This window comes from Neofelis nebulosa, chromosome 7 (genome assembly GCF_028018385.1).
Source record: "Neofelis nebulosa isolate mNeoNeb1 chromosome 7, mNeoNeb1.pri, whole genome shotgun sequence".
Lineage (NCBI taxonomy): Eukaryota > Metazoa > Chordata > Mammalia > Carnivora > Felidae > Neofelis > Neofelis nebulosa.
In genome coordinates, this window is record NC_080788.1 from 117,356,073 (window position 1) to 117,376,529 (window position 20,457).

At 46.5% G+C, this 20,457-nt stretch overlaps 1 protein-coding gene and 1 long non-coding RNA gene across 2 annotated transcripts in view; one reads left to right on the forward strand and one right to left on the reverse strand.

Annotated features, from left to right (window-relative positions):
- Positions 1 to 7,268, reverse strand: part of MAP3K9 (mitogen-activated protein kinase kinase kinase 9) — an 80,477-nt gene extending 73,209 nt beyond the window's left edge. Inside the window, exon 1 of the mRNA XM_058739507.1 lies at positions 6,513 to 7,268. Within this exon, the coding sequence (XP_058595490.1) occupies positions 6,513 to 6,912 (400 nt within the window). The 5' untranslated portion in view covers positions 6,913 to 7,268. The remainder of the gene's footprint in view (positions 1 to 6,512) is intronic.
- Positions 7,269 to 7,540: 272 nt separating this feature from the next.
- On the forward strand, positions 7,541 to 19,661 carry LOC131517441 (uncharacterized). The gene is made up of 4 exons (XR_009264595.1): positions 7,541 to 7,671; positions 8,576 to 8,631; positions 17,582 to 17,660; positions 19,343 to 19,661. It is a non-coding gene; the product is annotated as an uncharacterized LOC131517441 (long non-coding RNA).
- Positions 19,662 to 20,457: the final 796 nt, after the last annotated feature.

The following is a 20,457-nucleotide window of genomic DNA, read 5'->3' on the forward strand; positions in this document are numbered from 1 at the left end:
TCAAAGTGTTGTTGGGGTCACCTAGGCTGTGAAATGTTTTAAAAGTCATTCTGAGAGGCTTGAACTTCACACTGTGAATGATAGGACTAGTGCATTTTCAAGTAGAGGAGTGCTTTTAGACTGGGACTTAGAAAGGACATCGACTCTGGCAGCCATGGGGACTATAACCTGGCGGATGGGGAGCCTACTGCAAAAGGTACCACTAAGGAGGCCACTGAGTAACCCAGGCATGCAAACACCAAGGTCTGAATAGCAGCAACAGTGAAGACAGAGAGTGTGCAGTAAACCGGGAGGATATTTTCAAAACGCGGTTCTACCAGGACCTGGTGACTAGGATATGTGGGAAAGGAGCCTCCCAGGAGACATCTTACTCCAGAAGTCACCTGCTCCACAGCTCTACCCTGATTCTCCCAGTACCACACCCAACCACTCATCTTCTTTCCAATGCAGAGTTTGAATCTAGGGTACCTGATTATATCTTCTGCTCTGTTTGGAAAGGCTTCCATGGATAGATAATAATAGCTATCAGTGATTATAAATCTTGAGCTAGATAAGGTGTTGCTATACGAGTAAAGTGCTATTTTATGTTTCTCTCATGAAAACCCTGTGCTGTGTCTTCTCAGTTTGTCTTTACCTGGCTGACTCCTATTCAACCCTCAGGTCTCAGCTTAAACAAAATCTCCTAAGGGAACTTTTCCTAACCCTTGCCTCAATGAGGTCAGGCCCCCATCAAACATATCCATAACAGTCTCTGTTTGGCAAGACTCAGCAAGGTTTAATTACTTGTTCAGTGCCTGCTGTCCTGCTAGATTGTGAGATTCACAAGGGCAGATTCTGTCTGCTTTACTCACCACTGTACTCATCCTGCTGAACACTCAGCAGGTAAGTGATAGTCAAGTAAAATGGGGGCAAAAATCTAACTCAGTAGGGACTAAACCAAACTCAGACAGACCTGAAAAGTTAAAAAAAAAAAAAAAAAAAAAAGCATTGGACCTCCTGAAACAGATAGAGAAAATAAGGTTGCTAAAAAACAAAACAAAGGGGCGCCTGGGTGGCGCAGTCGGTTAAGCGTCCGACTTCAGCCAGGTCACGATCTCGCGGTCCGTGAGTTCGAGCCCCGCGTCAGGCTCTGGGCTGATGGCTCGGAGTCTGGAGCCTGTTTCCGATTCTGTGTCTCCCTCTCTCTCTGCCCCTCCGCCGTTCATGCTCTGTCTCTCTCTGTCCCAAAAATAAATAAAAAACGTTGAGAAAAAAAATTTAAAAAAAAAAAAAACAAAAAAAAAAAAGAAGAAAACAAAGATACATTTCTGAACTTTTGGCAAGATCACACTTGATCTTAGCCAAAAGGCCGAGAAGCGATGAACTTTTGGCAAGATCAGAAGAGGAAATGCCCACTGCTGTTCTCTTCCTTCCTCAGCCAGCTCCAGGATGCCTCCATCTTCCACTCAGATGTTGGCAGTCCTCAAACCTCTATTCTCCCTGAATTAGAGTATTCCTAGCCTATCTAGGGCTAACATTCATTTGTAGTTTACAATGCAACTGGCAGTCTGCACAAAGGAATACAAAAAGTTATACAGAAGGTATAGCCCATCTTGACCCAAAAGTTTCAGCTGTTCGAGCTTTTCATCTCAATCTGGCACTCTTCTTGAAGAATCAATGGTGTGGCTGGTCCTGCAGACAAACAATCAACATCTACAATTCTCTACATGATCTTTCAGAGGCCCGAAAGCTAAGAACTACATTTCCCAGACTCCCTTACCGCTACTGTTCTGCTTCTGCCAATTAGATGCACAAGATAGGGAAGGTAGAAGTGAGATGGACACCATATTCCTGCTTTTCTCCTGGCAAGCATGGCTGTGGAGAAGTAGGATTTTCCTGCATGTCAGCCATTAGCTCTGGGCAGATGGAGACAGGAATGTCGTAAGGCCAAGTGGTTGCCTAATCTCTGGACAGTAACTACAAGAGGGTGTTCCTAAGATTGACAGCTTCAATGTCACCCCCTGATTCTGTACGTTTCTAATTAGAGAAGTGGTGGCTTGCCGGGTGGGCCAGGTCTGCAATGTTCTGAGAGTTGTTCCCACAGATCCAGCTAAGAGCCCCTTCTCCCTGCCCTTCCAACATTTCTGTAAGCACTCATTTTCCTGTGCTAACTCACTTTCTGCTTAAAATAGCTTAAATGTTTCTGGGTCCTAAAATGAATCCTGATTACTAATTCTTGTCTTATCTCATTTATATGAATGAGAAAAACATGGGTATATTAAGGGGTTGTTAGAAACTCTTGGAAAGGAGTGCCTGGGTGGCTCTGTGGGTTGAGTGTCCGACTCTTGATTTCGGCTCAGGTCACGATCCTAGGGTCATGGGATTGAGCTCTGCACAGAGTTCTATGCTGAGCGTGGAGCCTGCTTAAGATTCTTTCCCCACCCCACCCCCGTGCACCTCTCCCTGACTTGTGTTCTCACTCATACACACACTCTCTTTCTCTCTCCATCTCAAATAAAAGAAAAAAAGAAAAAAGAAAAAGGAAACCCTCTTGGAGAAATATGTAAGTTATGTCAGGACTCTCCTTGGTCATGGAGGGAAGGAACATTCACTTTTCTTTTTTTTTTTTTTTTTTTTAAGATTTTATTCTTAAGTAATCTCTACACCCAATGTGGGGCTTGAATTCATGACCCTGAGATTGAGTCGCAGGCTCTAATGAGCCAGCCAGGTGCCTCAAACATTCACTTTTTCTAACAGCTTCTACACTGATGAAAAGATATGTCTCTGCAACAAGTTGGCATTTACACATCTTATTTCCTCAACTGAATATCTGAATTTTCCTTAAGGGAATAAACTGTTCAGTATTTTGTTTTATACCCTCCCTTCTTTCCTCTGTTCTGAGGCATAGTTGTAAACACACAGGACGTGTTAAGTACTTATTTAAACGTACAAGGATTTAAAAGAAGGGATTCTGAATCAGGGTGCTGAAAGGACAGCTCCTCAAATGGCATTTCACAGAAGACGGAAAACCTCTGTGGGGAAGGGAAAGTGATAATCTCTCTCTGGTAGAACATAAACTCTCAGGTTCTTGCTAACTAGCTAAGGAAATAGTATGACCAGCCTTCAAGAAAAGTATAGAACATAGCTTGCAAGCAGATAGAAGACAGAACAGTGAGGACTGGGGGGAGGGTACTTTCTTTTCTCCTCCCTGTGAAGATTCCTTTGGGTAGGAACTAGACCTTCACTGCAGCTGAGAGAATGTGGGGCTCTCCTTTCCCCCTCCAGTCAAGACCTGGTTTTAAGTAAAAATCAGGTCAAGTCACATTCAGTACATTTTTCAGTTTCTGTGGATGGATATTTTCAGGAATATCAAGAACAAAACCTTATTTCTTTCGTTTTTGCAGTCAAGATGTTATTCTCTCTCAATTGTATTCTTGGAAACTAAATGTATAGGCACATTCTGGTGAGTTTGGGCGAGTGAATGGTACACACGTGACTCATTTAAAAATCCCAAGTATGCCTGAAAATACGTTCTTATGTTTCTAGTAGATGTAAGAAAAAAATATAAATTAGTAATAACCTTAATTTATACCCTGCTTGAAAACAGACACAATCCTCCTATAAAGAAACTGTTTTGTTTTTTTTTTTTTTAAATAACCTAGGGCTATTTATCTCTCATGATGATAAATTTGGAACTGTACATTTTTCCTCTTTCGCTAAAAAAAAAAAAAAAAAAGATGAATGAGTTCTTAGGTTATTTGTATTTGTCAGCTCCATGGAAAGCTAAACTTTTATATCTACATTGGTGGGGATAACTGCACTATGTAAATATTAGATGATTTCTACTATCACTATTTTTTTAAAATTTGTCACAAGGTTTGGTAATTTCCCCTCTTTTGTTTTGAATGAAGTTTGAAACAAAATTTTCAGTTTGAAAAGCAATATTTGAAATTAAAACTGAACATTATGACTTAACTGAGTGTCTGCTGTTCTTAATCTAATGTCACAATTCATGCCTCAAAGGAGAAATTCAAAAGGGTAACTGGGGAAAAGCTCTCAGTGGCTCAATTTTATTCCAAGTCTTTGGAGACAAGGTTGCCAATCACCTTTATTTTCTGAGTGACACTAACTGAACTGGTGGACGCAGGAGACCCATCAGAGCACCTGTTAGCAACTTCCCATGTTCACTTTACCAAAGCACTGCACTGAAATGATGTATTTACATCACCAATCTCCCTCAGGCATGACTTACAAGCACCTCCTTATCTTATTATTTCTTTATCTCTTGGTATTTAACACAGTATCCATCTTTCACAAGGCACTCTAATTGGTTTTTGGATGAAATTAAACTTTCTGAATTATCAAGAATTAATCCCATTCAAGTTCAGAACTCGTGGTGAGACTAAATAAGTTACCAGGACCTTCAAAAATCATGTTCTTCAAGTCAGTTCTTTTAAGAAGCACAAAGTACTCCCTACTTTCTCATCATCTGAATTCTACATACAGGAATCTAGTCTACCCAAGGTAACTTTTGTTACATTAAAGATTAAGTCCTGGCTCTGTGCTGTCAGTTCAGAGCCTGGAGCTTGCTTAGGATTCTGTCTCTCTCTCTCTCTCTCTCTCTCTCTGCCCCTCCCCCACTCACGCTCTGTCTCTATCAAAAAATGAAGAAAGGATAAAAAAAATTTTTTTTAAGATTAAGTCCTGGGCACCTAATGGAGGAGCTGCTAATGTAGCACACTGTGGACACATCTGGTGTTCTGCAGATGAGTTCTTCCAGCCCAAGTCATATTCACTCTTGACTGCTCGACAGCTGGAAGTACAGACGTTAAAGAAACTGAGTCTCTGCTCAGGAGCCTCACATAGCTCTCCTACTCTGACATTAGCTGTAAAAAAAAAAAAAAAAAAATCACAAGAAGTCACCCACAAAGAAACCCACAATTTGACTTCTGTTTAAAACTACACTGTGTCTAATATGCCAGGCCATTCTTCCAATATCTCTTCCAATATGTGACCATGTTCACCTTCAACACTATTTCAGACCCGTATGCTAGGACCCTTAGCCTACACCTTCCCAGTACTACAGGCAAAAAGATTTAACAGTTAGAAACAATTTAAAGTCATTTGTCCCCTCCAGGCTTTATATAGATCAAATTGTAGAAACACGAAGTTTTAAATTGAATGAGAGGGAGATAAAAACAAAGGGAACTAAGGATTTGAACATCAATATGATAGTCAAAACACCAATAAAAAAGGAGAACAGAAAAATAAGGAAAGAGGTTGTGACTTTCATATTAAGTGATGTTATTTTATAAACATCTTAAATAAAGTAACACAATTCTTCAGGTGAAAATAAGTTATAGCACCAGAAAGATAAATGTTACGAATGAAATTTAAAAATTCGATGCCTGAAGTTGGCCCTTGGAATGATTTTTTTAATTGACTAAAATGCAAAGTATACAAAATCTGGAATAAACAATAATAAATATGTGTTAACAAAACCTGTATTAGCAAGAAAGAAATTATGAGAACCCTCAAATATAAAACAGTGTAAACTGCACAGAAGATATTTACATCTTTCTTCTAAAACCACCTAGCAGAACTGATTAAGGGATTCTAATGGCAATTTAACTCCTTTAAAACAAAACAAAACAAAACAAAACAAAACAAAACAAAAAAGGGAATTTTATTGCAGGGTGTGGAACAGGGGGCTCCTGGGAAACTGATGAAAACCAGGACACTGGAAGAAAGGCCCTGGGAGGGACCCGTGGGCATGGTCCGCTTGAGATTTGGCAAATACCAAATATAGGCAAGGATCTAGGATGAGAAGAAAGGAGAAACGTATTATGTGAACAGCCTGGGTGTCAAGAGACTGGGATTTAGCCACTCTCACGGGGGAAGATCTTTTTCCCTCTCTAATCATTTCTCACCCCATCACCTGCTTCTCCACACACTAGACCCTTCTCAGTGAGACTCCTAAAGGTACAACTTCTGAGATACATGATTGCGATCCAAGAAATAGGCAAGACGTTTCAAAGACACTTCCGACCCGAGTTCACACAGGCTTCCGGGACTTGAGAGCCGGCCCAGCCAGCCCTGCCGGAGACACCCCCATCTGCTCCCTAGCAAATGCCTTGAAGGGGCGGGGACAGGCGGCAGAAGAGGTCAGGAAGGTCCCTGATTTAGGGACTAAGGTTAGGACAGAAACTACCAGCTGGCCTGAAATCCTCCCACAGTTGGGGGGACCGGGGAGTGGGAAATGGGGAGATTCTCACGCTGGGGCTTCAGGATGTGGAAAGCAGACGCTGCCGCTGAGGTGGTCAGATGAAGGTTAAGGAGCCCGAGCGCCTGAGGTTCCAGGCAAGGCCTGCGGCATCTCTACCTTACCCATCGCACCCACCAAAGCCCCTACAGCGCGAGCGCGCGCGCACACACCCACCCGCGGGTCAATCATTCCCCACCCGTTACGAGACCACCCCTAGGCCTCCAGCCCCCCCTCCCCGCTCGGCCCCGCGGCCCCGCCTTCGCCTTACACTGAATGGGCGGGTAGCAACTGGGGTCCTCGCCGCCGTGCTGGCAACGACTGGAGAAGGCGCTGCGCGGGGTCACGTAGTTGCTGGGGAAGATGCCCACCCGCTGGTTCAGCTGCCCGGTCCACCAGCCCTCGTCGCCGGACACCTGCGAGTCCTTGGACAGCACCTCCACCACGTCGCCCAGCCGCAGGGTCAGCTCGTCCTCGCCTGCAGCCTCGTACTCGAACACCGCCGTCCAGTAGGGCAGCGGTGCTTCGGGACCCAGCTCCCCGGGGGCCGCCGCCGCCTCCTCCTCCTCTTCCTCCTCCTCCTCGGCCGCGGCCCCCGCTCCATCCTCCCCCGGCGGGGCGGCAGCGGCGGCGCTCGCCAGGCAGCCGAGAAGCGCTCTGGAGGGCTCCATGGAGCGGCCGATCCATAGGGTGCGGGGCTGCCGCCGCCCGCAGGAACCGCCGCCGCCTATTGTTCATGCGGCTCCGCAGAGCTGGGGGGACCCCCCTCCCCCGACGGCGGCCGCAGGTAGGGCCCGGGCTGGCGGGGCTGGGAGAGCCGGCTCGCTGGGGCTGGCGCGGAGCGGCGACAAGTGCGCCGAGCGCGAGTGCTCACCGCGGCATGGGGGCGCGGCGGGCCCGAGCCCCCGCCTTCGCGCTCGCCCCCCCGGGGCGGCCTGGCCACCTCCGCCGCGGGTACCTGCTCGCGCAGCCGGTGCCCGCCGCCGCCCGCTGGCCGCCGCTCCCCTTTCCGCGCCGCGCCCCGCCCCCAGCGCCGCCCGCACGCCCGGGACCACCTGACGCGGACCTGGCTCCGCCCCAGCCCTGCGGACCCGAAGGGGCGGGGCCGCCCGGCACCGGGCCCACCCCCCCCACGCCAGCCCGCCCTCCCATTGGCCGCGGCCGACCGTCCGCAGGTTCCTCCCGCCTGCCACCCGCCCGCCCCTCTCCACCCCCGGCGCCTACGTGTCCCTCCCCCGAGGCCCCGCCCCCTTTTGCGGGCTCTCATTCTCAACCCCAGGTCGACCCATTTCCCTCTCCCATTGGCCCGCGGCGGCTCCAACCATTGGTCCGCGCTACCTGTCCATTTCTTGCGAGAGTTCAACACCTCCTGGCTGGAGGAGGCTGCGGCCTCATTGGGTGCATGCGGAGGGATGGGTGGACCCAGAAAGGTAAGGCCGAGCCTCCGTTCAGACCAAAAAGGCTGTAGGAGGCTGCGCCCTTTGTTTGCTGGCGTAGGGCAGGGGCCCCGTTGGCCAGCACCTGTGCTCTTGATCCTAAAGTGAGCTTTTGAGAGGGAGCAGAGGAAGAGAGCTGGGTTGTACCTCCCCGCCCAGAGCCCTTTCTTCTCTAGCTCCCTCCTGCAGTTGGGTTCTCCCCGCTCTTGGATGTGCGTCTGCCCCTGTCCAACCAGGTGGATCAGCTTCCGCTCCCAGCCCCACTCCCACCCAGGAAACCTTTAATCTCTATAAGGCCTTTAGGCCCATTGGAACGTTCTTTAGAAGCACTCTTAAAACTACAGTTCCCGCCTTTGTAAGAGATTCCAATCTTTTTTAGAATTGGCACTTTTTAGAATTCAGAGAGAATGAATGAGAGACCACCTTACTGGGGCTTCAAACTGAGGCCGGAAAGCTCAGTTTGAAAACTATCCGTGAAGAGAGGGCTTGGCCTCTCTGAAGAGACTCGGTTTTTCTACTTTTGCTCGAATGAATTGCACCTCAGATCATGCTGATCTCTAGAAATCAGATTAAGAACCAAAGTAGAATATACACACGGGCCAATGCTACAGTTCATGATCAAGGACCAACCTTTTCCTACATCTTTTTCTTATCCTCCATTTCTCAAACATTAGGAAAGAGTGAGGTAAGTGGCCCCGAATACTTCCTCTTTGTTGTAATCCTATCATAGTAATGTAGATTTCCAAGGAGAAAGTTTTCTGACATTTCAAAACAAGTCAGCGCTAAAAGGTCCAGCTCAATCTCTACCAAACCATGTACCCTTTTCCCTGATCAGTGGCACGAGTAAATACAATTTGCTTGGCAAGAGTTGGTGCTTCACTGCGTATTTTCCGTTTAGTTTTAGCTGGAGGTTGATTGTTAGACGAGCTGGAGACAGTGGGACAATCTGTAAAGGTAATCAGGGCCGGCATCTTCAGCCCTGTCCCAACTAGCTGCATGATCGTGGGCAAGTACTTAACACTGTAGTTCAGCCTGCTCATCCTTTAAGTGAGGGGGACCAACTGGAAGATCTGTGTTCTTGTAGGCCCCACATTCTGTGGTTTTCATAAAAGTATGGCTACACAGTATACCTAGGCATCCCACACATTGGAAGTCTTGGAACTTCTGAAGAGCATCCAGGGTAGGTCTTGAGGAAGGACTTCTGAGGAAACACCATAAAACAATGTTCAGATTCTTATCTGAACATCGGACTGGAAAAGATATGGATGAGTCCTTGAGTAAATTTGCTGGGTTTTGTTCAACCTCGAACAAACTATTCCACCTTCAAGCAGAAGAGCAGGAAAGTGGGGGCGGGGGGGGGGGGTAGATGTATTCGGTTTTTTAAAAAAAAGACCATAAGAAAAAAGATTTTTCTTGATAATCTTGGAGGGAAAATAAATTTTTCCTAGACACACACACAGAGAAATAGAAACAGAAACAACTAGGAAGATAGAAAGCTGTCAGTGGTAGATCTCTTTCAAGCAGTAGGATTTTTGACGTGGTTTTAGAGTCGTGGGCATCCGGAGCTGACGGCCAAGAAAGAATTCTTGAGACATCTTTGGTGCAAAAAGGTGATTTTATTAAAGCACAGGGACAGGACCCGTGGGCAGAAAGAGCTGCACTGGGGTTTTGATGGGTGACTGATTATATACCTTCAGGCTGGGAGGGGGTTGGGGATATTGAAAGTCTAAGGAATTTTGGATGCAAGGTTTCCAGGACTTTGAGGGGGCTAGCTGTTGTTAGGAAAATGTTATTTATTATTGTCTAATAAAACTTTAGTCATGAGACCCTTAAGATATATATCAGTGAGGCATATGCTTGGAGGATGATTGCCAACATATATCTTGAGGGCGGCAGTAAAGATAAAGGAAGTTTCCAAAGGAATTTTTATATGTCAAAGTAGACTTACAGGATTCTGGGGGATCAGGATCACGTTAAGCTAAGATTCCCTTTTGCCTTTAGCAAAGTGTCATCATCGAGGCAGCTGAGCTCCTAGAGGGAGATCACTCTGCCTGTCTCAAGGACTTGTCAATGGGCTGTAGGCCGTAAGGGAATTTAATTTTTCATTTGCCTGTTTCCTACATCATTATGAGTGATTGGGCAATTTTTATTGTCATTTTGTTGATTGGTAATTTTATATGTTTTACTGTAGCTTTTTTGATCTCCACTCTTCTCCCCCACCCCCACCCAGAGAAGAGGAAAAAAAAAAGATCCTTGATCCCTCTCAGTAGGAAGAGTCTAACTCCTTATATAATTTAAATCTTTAATACGTAGCATGTGTTTAGGACTTCATGAAGAGTCATTCATCAAACATTTCAAGAAGTCATTCAGTAAATATTTGTCCAATGGATAAGTGCTAGAAATTCAAATGAGGGAAGATCCTTTGGGTTAAAGTTGCGGAGCAGGGTTTCATGGAAGACGTGGAACTAAAGCCAGTCCTGGAGGGGTAGAGGGTGGAGCAGGGAAGAACTCACACCTAGGAAAAACAGGAGAGTAAGGGCACAGCCACAGAGGCGGGAATGGAATGAGTAGGCTCGTCTGAATGGAATAAAGGATGAGAAGGAACTGAAAATAGGTTGAGAGCAGATTCTAGAGAACCTTGTAATTGCTTGAATCATACTAATAATTATTTAGTTGATTATTTGTAATTATTTAATGTCCAGTTTGTTCACCATCAGGATAGAAACCCGTCTGTCTGGTTCTCTACAGTTCGCCCAGCACCTCAAGAGTGCCTAGCACATAACTGGCTCTCAGTACCTATTTGTGACTGAATGGCTACCTTGAATACCAAGCTAAGAAGGCTGGCTTCTGTTTAGCAATTAAAAGGCTATCACTGAAAGCTTTTGCACAGAGCTGTGAGGTGATGAAATGTCTCTGTCACCTAGGACCAAGAGATGAGGAATGCGTAAGGAGGCGCTTAAGGTGGGCACTGAAGGATGTATGCAGCTTGATAACGGAGACTAGAAAGCGTGGACGAGGAAATCAATGTAACAGACAGCAGTGGCACAAAATACCAGCCTGCAAAGAGGAGAGAGTGCAGAAAGGGGCTGTGGGAAGTGAAATTGACCAACTAAAAAACGGGCAGATGGCAAAAGACTTTGAAAGCCGGGTGGAATTACCAAGATTTTACCATTGTTAAGTTCTTGAGGAGAGGTTGACAAATATCACCCAGAAAAGGACCATTTTCTCCACCATACTGAAAAGTATAGCATAAAGCGGGGAGAGAATAATAGCGATCAGCGATGCAAGTTGGCACCAGACTTCTGTCAGATCATGATTTATCCTGGCTCTGTTCATTAAAAACTGTGCGACTTTGGGCAAGGTGCCTGTCTGAGCCTCAGTTTCCTCATTGTTAAATAGGTATAACAATAGAAACTCCTTTTTCTAGAAGCTTATAGGATTAAATGAGACCAGTCATACAAAAGCTCTCAGCATGCTGCTTAGCGCCCACTAAATATTCAGCACGTTGACTTCCTTCTTTGCTCCACTCATCACCCTCAGAAACAGCCTTTCATCACACCCAAGGAAACTGCAGAGGCTTCCTGACTGGGAGTTCAACTATGGTTTTTCCGTCTAAAAAAGAGAAGGGAGGCAAAAGGAAGGAGAAGAGAGAAGGGAGGAAGGATGGGAGAAAAGAAGGAAGGGAGGAGGGATGGAGGTAGGGAGTAAACAGAAGGGGAAAAAAAGCAGACTGATGGTTAAGTCTGGGGCCTTGGACTCTGACAGAATCAGAATCCATACTCACTGTTTGCCATTAGGCAAGTTAATCTCCCAGTGTCGCAGATCCCTCTTTAGGAAAGTGGGGATGATAATACTTCTCTCGGGGTACCTGGGTGGCTCTATACATTGAGCGTCTGACTCTTGATTTCAGCTCAGGTCATGATTTCACAGTTTGTGGGACTGAGCCCCACAATCTGTGCTGTCTGTGGTGACAGCGCAGAGCCTGCTTGGGATTCTCTCTCTTCCTCTCTCTTTCTGCCCCTCCACCCGCACTCTCTTCTCTCTCAAAAAAAAAAAAAAAAAAAAAAAAATTAAAAAATATAAGATGTACTTATTTGCTGATCAAAGAAGTATGTTATTATAAATGATTATGAAAACATTTAATGATGTGGAAATGTGCTTAATATAATGATAAATGAAAAATGAGTGAAAAAAAAAAACCCTTTATACTGTTAAAAACATGACAGCAGACCCCAAATGGAGTCACTTATGCTAAGCCCTGTGTCACCAAGTTGAGACTTATTTACAGTTTTGGCCTCTCCCAGAAATGGAGTCTTAATCTGGTCAATGCGAATCACCCAGTCAGCACTCGTGAGGTCTTCTGCCTGATAGACACTGGCCATGCCCTAAAGGAAAGTGATTTTGCTATAACCAATCCACTTGTTGTCCAATTAACTTCCTTGTTTCTGCTTCTTCCACCTGTAAAAGTCTTCCGTTTTGCACAGCTCCCGAGAGCTCCTTTCTGTCTGCGAGGTGGGATGCTACCCAATTCGTGAATCGTTGGATAAAGCCAATAAGATCTGTAAAACCTACTCGGGTTGAATTTTGTTTTTTAACAATACAACGGGATCACAAATGTGTGTGCGCGCGTGCATTTGCATAGTATCAACATCTTCTTAGTTATTTCTGAGCTGCGTGGTGGGATGTGGGTAACTTGTATTGCCTTCACTTTGCTTTTCTTTATTTTCCAGGCAGCCAAAATAACCATGTAACACTTTTGTAATTAGAATAAAGACCCACAAAATCTTTTTTTTTTTTTTTTGTAATCTGAAGTAAATTTCAAGCCAAAAGCACTATTGTTAGTTGGAGAGAGGGTAGAGGAGGGGAAAAACTAGAACCCAAGGATGACTGTAATAATGATGTTAATAGCAACAGTGACAATGGCTACTATGAATTTAGGGCTGACTGTGCGCCATGCACTGTTCACAATCTGTTTTATTTGTCAGAGTCTTTAACGGCTGTTTCAAGCAAACAAAAAGGTCCTAGAATATAAACAGTCCAGTACTTCCCTAGCCTTCCTACCTCCTGGAGGGAACATTCTTGGTTATGTGCAGACAGGTACGTGGCTACTTACTTTTAGAACTAATTTAGGATAGCTATGGCCTCACCTAACACTGGCAAAGACTTCTTTTGTTTTACAGCTTTTCAGCTTGTTCTTTAAATCACACTGGTGACAAAGATTTGGCTGAAATTTCCACTCTTCGTTTTGCTTTTGAGATTTATGCCGTCTTATCTAAAAAAAAAAAAATCCATTTAATGATTTCTGTTATTTGTTATTGAAACAAACCAGAGAGACGTGATGAATGAGCAGCTCTCACAATTGTCCATGAAAAATGTATTTTACGACAGGCGGGCTATTTAGTCACAGGCTTGGCACAGCAACACCCTCTTAGAGACGGTGGTAGACAACTGTGCCACCGTGTGGTATTGAGGGGTATGGAGGCAAATTTTTTCTTTTTCTTTTTTTTAATGACTTTAATACTTTTACACTTTAAGTGCGGAAAGTAACCTTACTGGCCACTGGGTGGAGCTCTCTCTATTTGTTGTGGAAACTAAGACCCAGACAAGTGTTCTCCACCTGGGCTTGAAGGCTTGAACCCAAATCTTCAGACCCTTTGTTGCCAAACAGCTACTTCCAGCTCTAGATGTTCACCCAAGGATGTCTTCATGTCAACTTCGGGGAAGTTCAGAGCCATCTAGTGCCGACTCAGTCTTACATCCAAGGAAACCGAAGCCTAGAGAGGCTAAATGACTTGCTAAAGGATCCACAGCTAATGTTGTGTCCCTTGTTTATTATTCCATTCACTCATTTACTCACCAAATATTTAGACATGTGCCTACTATGTGTCAGGTGCTGTTCAAGGCACTGGAGATACGATAGTGAGCAAAATAGACAAAAATCCCTTCATACATCTTATCTTCTAACGGGGGAAACAGACAAACAAGATAAACAAGCAAAATACTTAATATATAGTATTAAAGAGGAATCAATGCTAAGAAGAAGAAAAGGTGGGGTGGGGAGTGGGGGGAGAGGGGTCACATTTCAGAGTGACCAGACTAGGTCGCTTTCACAAGGTGCCTTTTGAAATAAAGATCTGAAGGAACTGAGAAAATCAGCCATACTGATATGGGAGGAGAACATTCAGGCAGAGGAAACAACCTAGCAGGAGGGAGAATTTCAGGCTAGGAGGAGGTAGGAGATAGAGGTCATGGGGGAGCCAGATCATGTGGGACTTTCAGGTCAAAGAAGGACCTGGGCTTTTACTTGGAGTGACATGGGAGCCACTTGGGGGTTTTCAGCAGAGGAGTGGTGTGGTCTGACTCAGGACAGAAGCACCAGGGCTTCCAGGCTCACAGTGGGCTGCAGAAAACAAGGGCAGAGACAGACAAGGAGGCTCTTCAGTGATCCTGGCAAGTGATTACGGCAGGTTGGGACAAGGGAGGTGACAGTGGTATGGTAAAAGGTGGCCCCACACTAACCAAAGAGGCAGCGTCCCCAACCCCTGACCCTCTCCTTTTCCTGCCATATGAGATTATTTTATTAAAAAGCTCAAAGGAGGGGTGCCTGGGTGGCTCAGTCGATTAAGTGTCCAACTTCAGCTCAGGTCATGATCTCGCAGTTTGTGCATTCAAGCCCCATGTCAGGCTCTGTGCTGACAGCTCGGACAGAGCCTGGAGCCTGCTTTCGATTCTGTGTCTCTCCCTCTCTCTGCCCTGCCCCAGCTCATTCTCTGTCTCTGTCTCTCAAAAATGAATAAACGTGGAAAAATTAAAAAAAAAAACTCAAAGGAAAAAAAAAAAGAAGGTGGCCCCAATTTTAAAATCAATCTAGCTTTGCTGATGGGTCAGAACGGGTATGAAAGAGGAATCAAGGATGACACCAAGGGGTCTTTGGCCTGAGCAGATAGGAGCATAGCATTGTCATTACTGGAGATTGGGAGCAGCACCTCAGCAGTGTGCTGTTAGACCTACCGAGTGTGAGGTCACTCCTCCATACCCCAGGGGATAGGTCAGGTGGGCAGTCCATTACATATGTCTGGAATTCAACCAAGGATCATTAAATGGTAACAGTCACTCAATAAAAACATCACTTCCATAAGGTGACTAGGGAAAAAAAAAACAAAAAACGGGGCGCCTGGGTGGCTCAGTCGGTTAAATGTCTAACTCTTGATTTTGACTCATGTTATGATCTCAGGGTCTTGGGATCGAGCCCTATGTCAGGGCTCTGCACTGAGAATGCAGCCTGCTTGAGATTCTCTCTCCCTGTCTTTCTGCCTCTCTCCCTTGCATGCTCTCTGAATAGAATAGAATAGAATAGAATAAATAAAACAAAACAAAATAAGGGTACCATAATGACTAGAAAACCTCCAGGCCCAAGTTATACAATACTTCCTATTTTAGCATTGGGCTTTCCAGATCTCTACCCAAAGAAACTTCTTAAAATGGCTCTGCTTTGCGTAGTTGACAGCTGTTAACGTTTTGCTCACAGACATGAGACATGAGTCTCCTGACACCTGTTAGGCCTTTAGGAGGATGGTTGTGTGTTTCCTGGGTTAAGGGATGAAGCCTGCGTGAGGTCAGCAGGAGCCCCAGAGGGTGGCCCCGCCAGGCCTGTGAAACATGAGGAAAGCTATCCTGTGCTTCCTGTTTTACTAAAGGTAGAGGGATCCCAGATCCCTTCCTTTGCTTCCTTGGATTTCGTTGTGCACCGGTCAGGTGCGGTTGCTTGCAGCTGTGTGGTCTGTTTCTTTGCTATTGTATTACCTGCCCTTGACACGCCCACGATAGCTCTGTACATGGGAGGACTGACATTCCTTATTTTGCATCGTCTCCTCTCTTGGAGACAAGGGCAAGGGTGGCAGAGTGACTGAGCGCTTCTTGAGTACCAGGCAGTAGTTTAGGAGCTGATCCACATGCCCTCACTGAGTATACAAAGACCAGATGTGCCACTGATTGTGATAACAACTGACCTTCAAACAGTGGTTTGCAGTTCCAAAGACACTTCTATGGAGGCGCCTGGGTGGCTCAGTCGGTGAGCATCAGTCATGAGCTCATGGTTCGTGAGTTCGAGCCCCGCGTCAGGCTCTGTGCTGACAGCTCAGAGCCTGGAGCCTGCTTCGGATTTTGTCTCTCTCTCTCTCTGCCCTTCCCCCACTTGTGCTCTGTCTGAATCCCACTTCTGCTATGACTCGCTGTGTGGTCTGGGACAATTTACTTAAATTCTCTGTTAAGCCTCTTTCTTCAACTGCAAAATGGGGATTAAAAAAATCATACCTATTTCTTAAAGTGTTTTTTTTTTTAAGTTTATTTATTTTGAGGGGAGGAGGGACAGAGAGAGGGAGAGAAAGAATCTGAAGCAGGCTTTGCACTGTGAGCACAGAGCCTGACGTGGGGCTCGATTCCACAAACTGTGAGATCATAACCTGAGCCAAGATATAGGGTCGGATGCTTAACCAACTGAGCCACCCAGGTGCCCCCTTAAAGTGTTTTCTTAAGAGCTTCGCTGAGGTATAATCAATACAAAAAGTACTACACACATTCAATGTGTACAGTTTAAAAAAATTTTTTTAAATGTTTATTCATTTTTTGAGAGGCAGAGAGAGACAGAGCATGAGTGGGGGAGGAACAGAGACAGAGGGAGACACAGAATCCAAAGCAGGCTCCAGGCTCTGAACTGAGAGCACAGAGCCCGACGGGGGGCTCGAACTCACAAACCGTGAGATCATGACCTGAGCCGAAGTCGGATGCTCCACCGACTGAGCCACCCAGGTGCCCCTCAATGTGTACAGTTTTATGATTTCAGATACATGCAAACATCCGAGGCCTAAAGTGGTTTCAAGGATTAAGTGAGGTGATACACGGGTAGCACTAAAAACAATGCCTGGAACATAATGATCCCTCAATTAAGGTGGAAATGATTACCTCTTTGGGCCCTCAAAAACTTCCTGTCAGTTGGAAAGTCTTTTTAGCCAAGGCTCAAGAGGCTATTCAATGTGATAATGCGGTAGTAAGGAGCAGCACTGGACCCCCTTCGATTCCCAGGCTTTTTCCCCACTCGGAATCGATTCCTCCAAGAGTGTTGGTTCTGGGTTACACAAACCAAACTTTCCCACCACATCTCCTGGTGTCCACCGGCTTTGTCCTTGTGAAAGGACACACGGGGGTTGCAGGGGGGTGATGGCAAAATGAACTCACCTTCTCAGGCCCATCAGCCTGTCAGGCCTGTGCCAAGCACTTCTTGGGCATTTTCCGCTTCATCTTCACCAAAAAACCATACCCTGCGTACTTTCAATAACCCCTTTGTATAAAAAGTGGGCCCCACAGCCATTAAGTGACAGGAGCGGTAGCAGTTGGAGCAGAACCCAAGATCTGCCCAGGTTTACCCACAGGAAGCCTTCCATCAGGAGTTTATCTCCGTGCAAAATTCACTGCACTGGAGAGACTCCCTTTTAGGACTCAGAAGGGACTGGGGTGGGGAGGCAGATGGGACGTGCCCAACGTTGACCCCTGGGGCAGCCCACTCAGCCTTCATCGCTGCTTCTCTTTCTTCCTCCCAAACACAGAGGGCTGGGGCCAGGTTGACCACCTCCCCCCTCCACCTCAGAGGCAACGTTGCCTCTCCCTCAGAGAATTCCCAGTTCTGACCCAGTGTGGACTTAATCCCATGCCCTGTTACCATTTCTGACGGGGCACTTGCAGCCCTCTCTCCAGCCCCCCCAGCCACCTGCCTAAGGGTTAGGCGTCTGCAGTTACCTCTTGCCTCTTGACACGGAAGTTCCCATGCTCCACTTCTGGGCCTCTGGCATGTTATGAGTAGAAGTTTTCTCTCATGCTGAAATGGAACCATTTCCCCATTCATATGCAGGCTGGATGTGGAAGAACAGAAAACCTCTGAAGAGGACACCAGGGTGGTTCAGTCGGTGTCCCACTTGATCTCACGGTTGGTGAGTTTGAGCCCCGCATCGGGCTCTCTGCTGTCAGCACAAAGCCAGCTTCAGAGCCTCTGTCCCCCTCTGTGTGCCCCTCCTCCGCTTGCACTTTCTCAAAAGACAACCTCTGAGGGGGCGCCTGGGTGGCGCAGTCGGTTAAGCGTCCGACTTCAGCCAGGTCACGATCTCGCGGTCCGTGAGTTCGAGCCCCGCGTCAGGCTCTGGGCTGATGGCTCGGAGCCTGGAGCCTGTTTCCGATTCTGTGTCTCCCTCTCTCTCTGCCCCTCCCCCGTTCATGCTCTGTCTCTCTCTATCCAAAAATAAATAAAAAACGTTGAAAAAAAAATTAAAAAAAAAAAAAAAAAAAAGACAACCTCTGAGGGCTTGGCCTGAGCTTTGGTTTTGATGTGAGGAGCCTGGTGTCTTTTTGTCCCCTCCCTTTCTCCATCCTCCCTTTCTTCCAACCTACTTACATTCCTCCCTGTCTCCCCTCCGTCCCCTCTTCCTTCCCTCTTCCCCGGCTCCCTCCCTTCCTCCCTTTAAAGAGAATGGTGCTCTCCGTGCTGGGCTGCAGGTGCGCCAGGGGCAGAATTGCAACAGACCGCTTGAGCAAGCACTGAAGATCTTGCTACTCCTACCTGAAGCAGCCTCCTTGCTAAACTGGGCGAGCGAGGTTCCCAAAGAGCACTTTGCACACTTCAGGTGTCTTTGGTTTAGGGCGTGGATTTGGCTAGGTGTGACTGGTCTGCTCCTAATTTAAGCCACTGGTTGTAAATATAGGTCTTAGTGCCTATTAATAACCCACAGTCAGCACACTTGTCTCCTGTTACTCCAATTACTGCAACCGTGACCCCCCTGTCTTCCCTGCCTCCCCCCTGCCCCACAGCTCAACATGCACCGGCTGAGCCATCCGGGTACCTCGTGAGCTGTAGCTGGGCCTGCCGTGTGGCCGGCCGTTCAGTATATCTCCCTTTCTCTCTTCGGAGCCATGACACTAAGTCACTAATAGGGGTAGGTGAGAAGGAAAGAGGAAAATAAAATAATATCGATTTATTCCAATAAATCTTGAAACCCTTAAACTTATACCCCTGGGCTCCTTCCCATCATTAGCTGGGACAACAGTGGTCCTGGTTCTCAGAGTTCCCAAGGTCTGTGGTTTGGATAAGGAGCCTTTCCACTGGGTAGGATTGCCACAGGTGCTGAATCCACTAAAAGCCACGGAAGTTTCTCTTTTTGTCTGTGAAGTCTCCAGCGCCCCCATTCTGTTTGCTCCCTCCTGTCGGCTTCTCTCCTTTTTATAACCTGTTGCCAAAAAAGAACTTGAAACTTGAGGTATAAATAAATAGTTCCACAAGTATTACCTGAAATGGGGATTTGAAACTTAAGAGGAACCAAAAGAAGCATCTTGATGGAGGAAAACAAGAACTCTAGGAGAGGGGCACCTGGGTGGCTCAGTCAGTTGAGTGTCCAGCTCTTGATTTCAGCTCAGGTCATGATCCCCGGGTTGTGGGATCGAGCCTTGCGTCAGGCTCTGCGCTGCGCATGGAGCTTGCTTAAGATCCCCTCTCTTTCTCCCTCTGCCCTTTGCACTTGCCCTCTCTCCCTAAAAATAAAAAATAAAAATAAAAAAGAACTCTAGGAGAAACTGTCCTGGGTTCTATCTCCTTAGTTACCAACTGGCCCTCTCTTGCCCACAGCTTCCCCTTCCATAAAACGGGGATGCCAATCCATACCTACCTTGGTGCAGAGGACGACACCAGATTGTTTCTCAAGATCTCTTCCAGCTCGGGAGAAACAGAGCTTAACAGAGGAATGGCTGCTACCAGCAAGCTGGGGAAAAGGAATCCAGAGCCTGTGATTTCCAAGAGCCTTTGTGGTTGGTGCCCCTGAAACCAGACTGCCAAGTGTGGCCTGTGCAGCATGAATATGAGGCCCTGACAGTATCTGACAATACTAATATCATCCTCAGGCCCTTTTGTAATTCAATCACCTCATAATTAACCTGTTATAATTCCACTGCTTCCTGTAGACATCGCTTCCCCTGCCTAGAGAATTCCTTTAAGACCTAGCTCCAAAGCTCTGCACACTGGGAACCCTTTCCTGACTATCCTAAAGACACACAGGTGGCTTCCTCTCTGGGAAGGACTGACCCGTAGGACTGACCCACACTCAGAGCCCCCAGCACTTTGCACTGCCATCCGCTCCCCATCCTGGACCATCAGGTCTTTGAGAGAAAGGACTTGGCCTCTTCATCTTTGTGGGCACAGTTCTTTATATGTCTTCCTTGAAGGGAGAGAGATAATAGTGCTTATATAACTATCTCCCATCTATAAAGAGGTGGGACGACGGGCACAAAGGGGTGAAGTGACTTGCCCAGGTCAGTTGGATAATTGGCATAACAGGAAGATCCAACCCAGTTCGGAGACCATAAAACCCTCGTAGGTATCCCTTACTGCTTCCTGTCATGTAGTAGAAAGCTTCCCAACATGGTACTGTCCTCCTCAGCTTCTTTCTCCTTTTTCTCCCATCAAGTTCAAGTTCAAATGTCAGACAGCTAAAATAGCTGAGTCAAGGGGCACCTGGGTGGCTCAGTCAGGTAAGCGACCGACTCTTGGTTTCCACTCAAATCATGATCTCATAGTTCATGAGATCAAGCCCCACACTGGGCTCTGCGCAGACAGTGCGGAGCCTGCTTGGGATTCTCTCTCTCTCCCCACCCCCCTCTCTGCCCCTCTCGTGTTCTTTCTCTCTCTTTCAAAATAAAGAAATAAACTTTAAAAATAAAATAAAATAGCCGAGTCAAGTCCCAAGG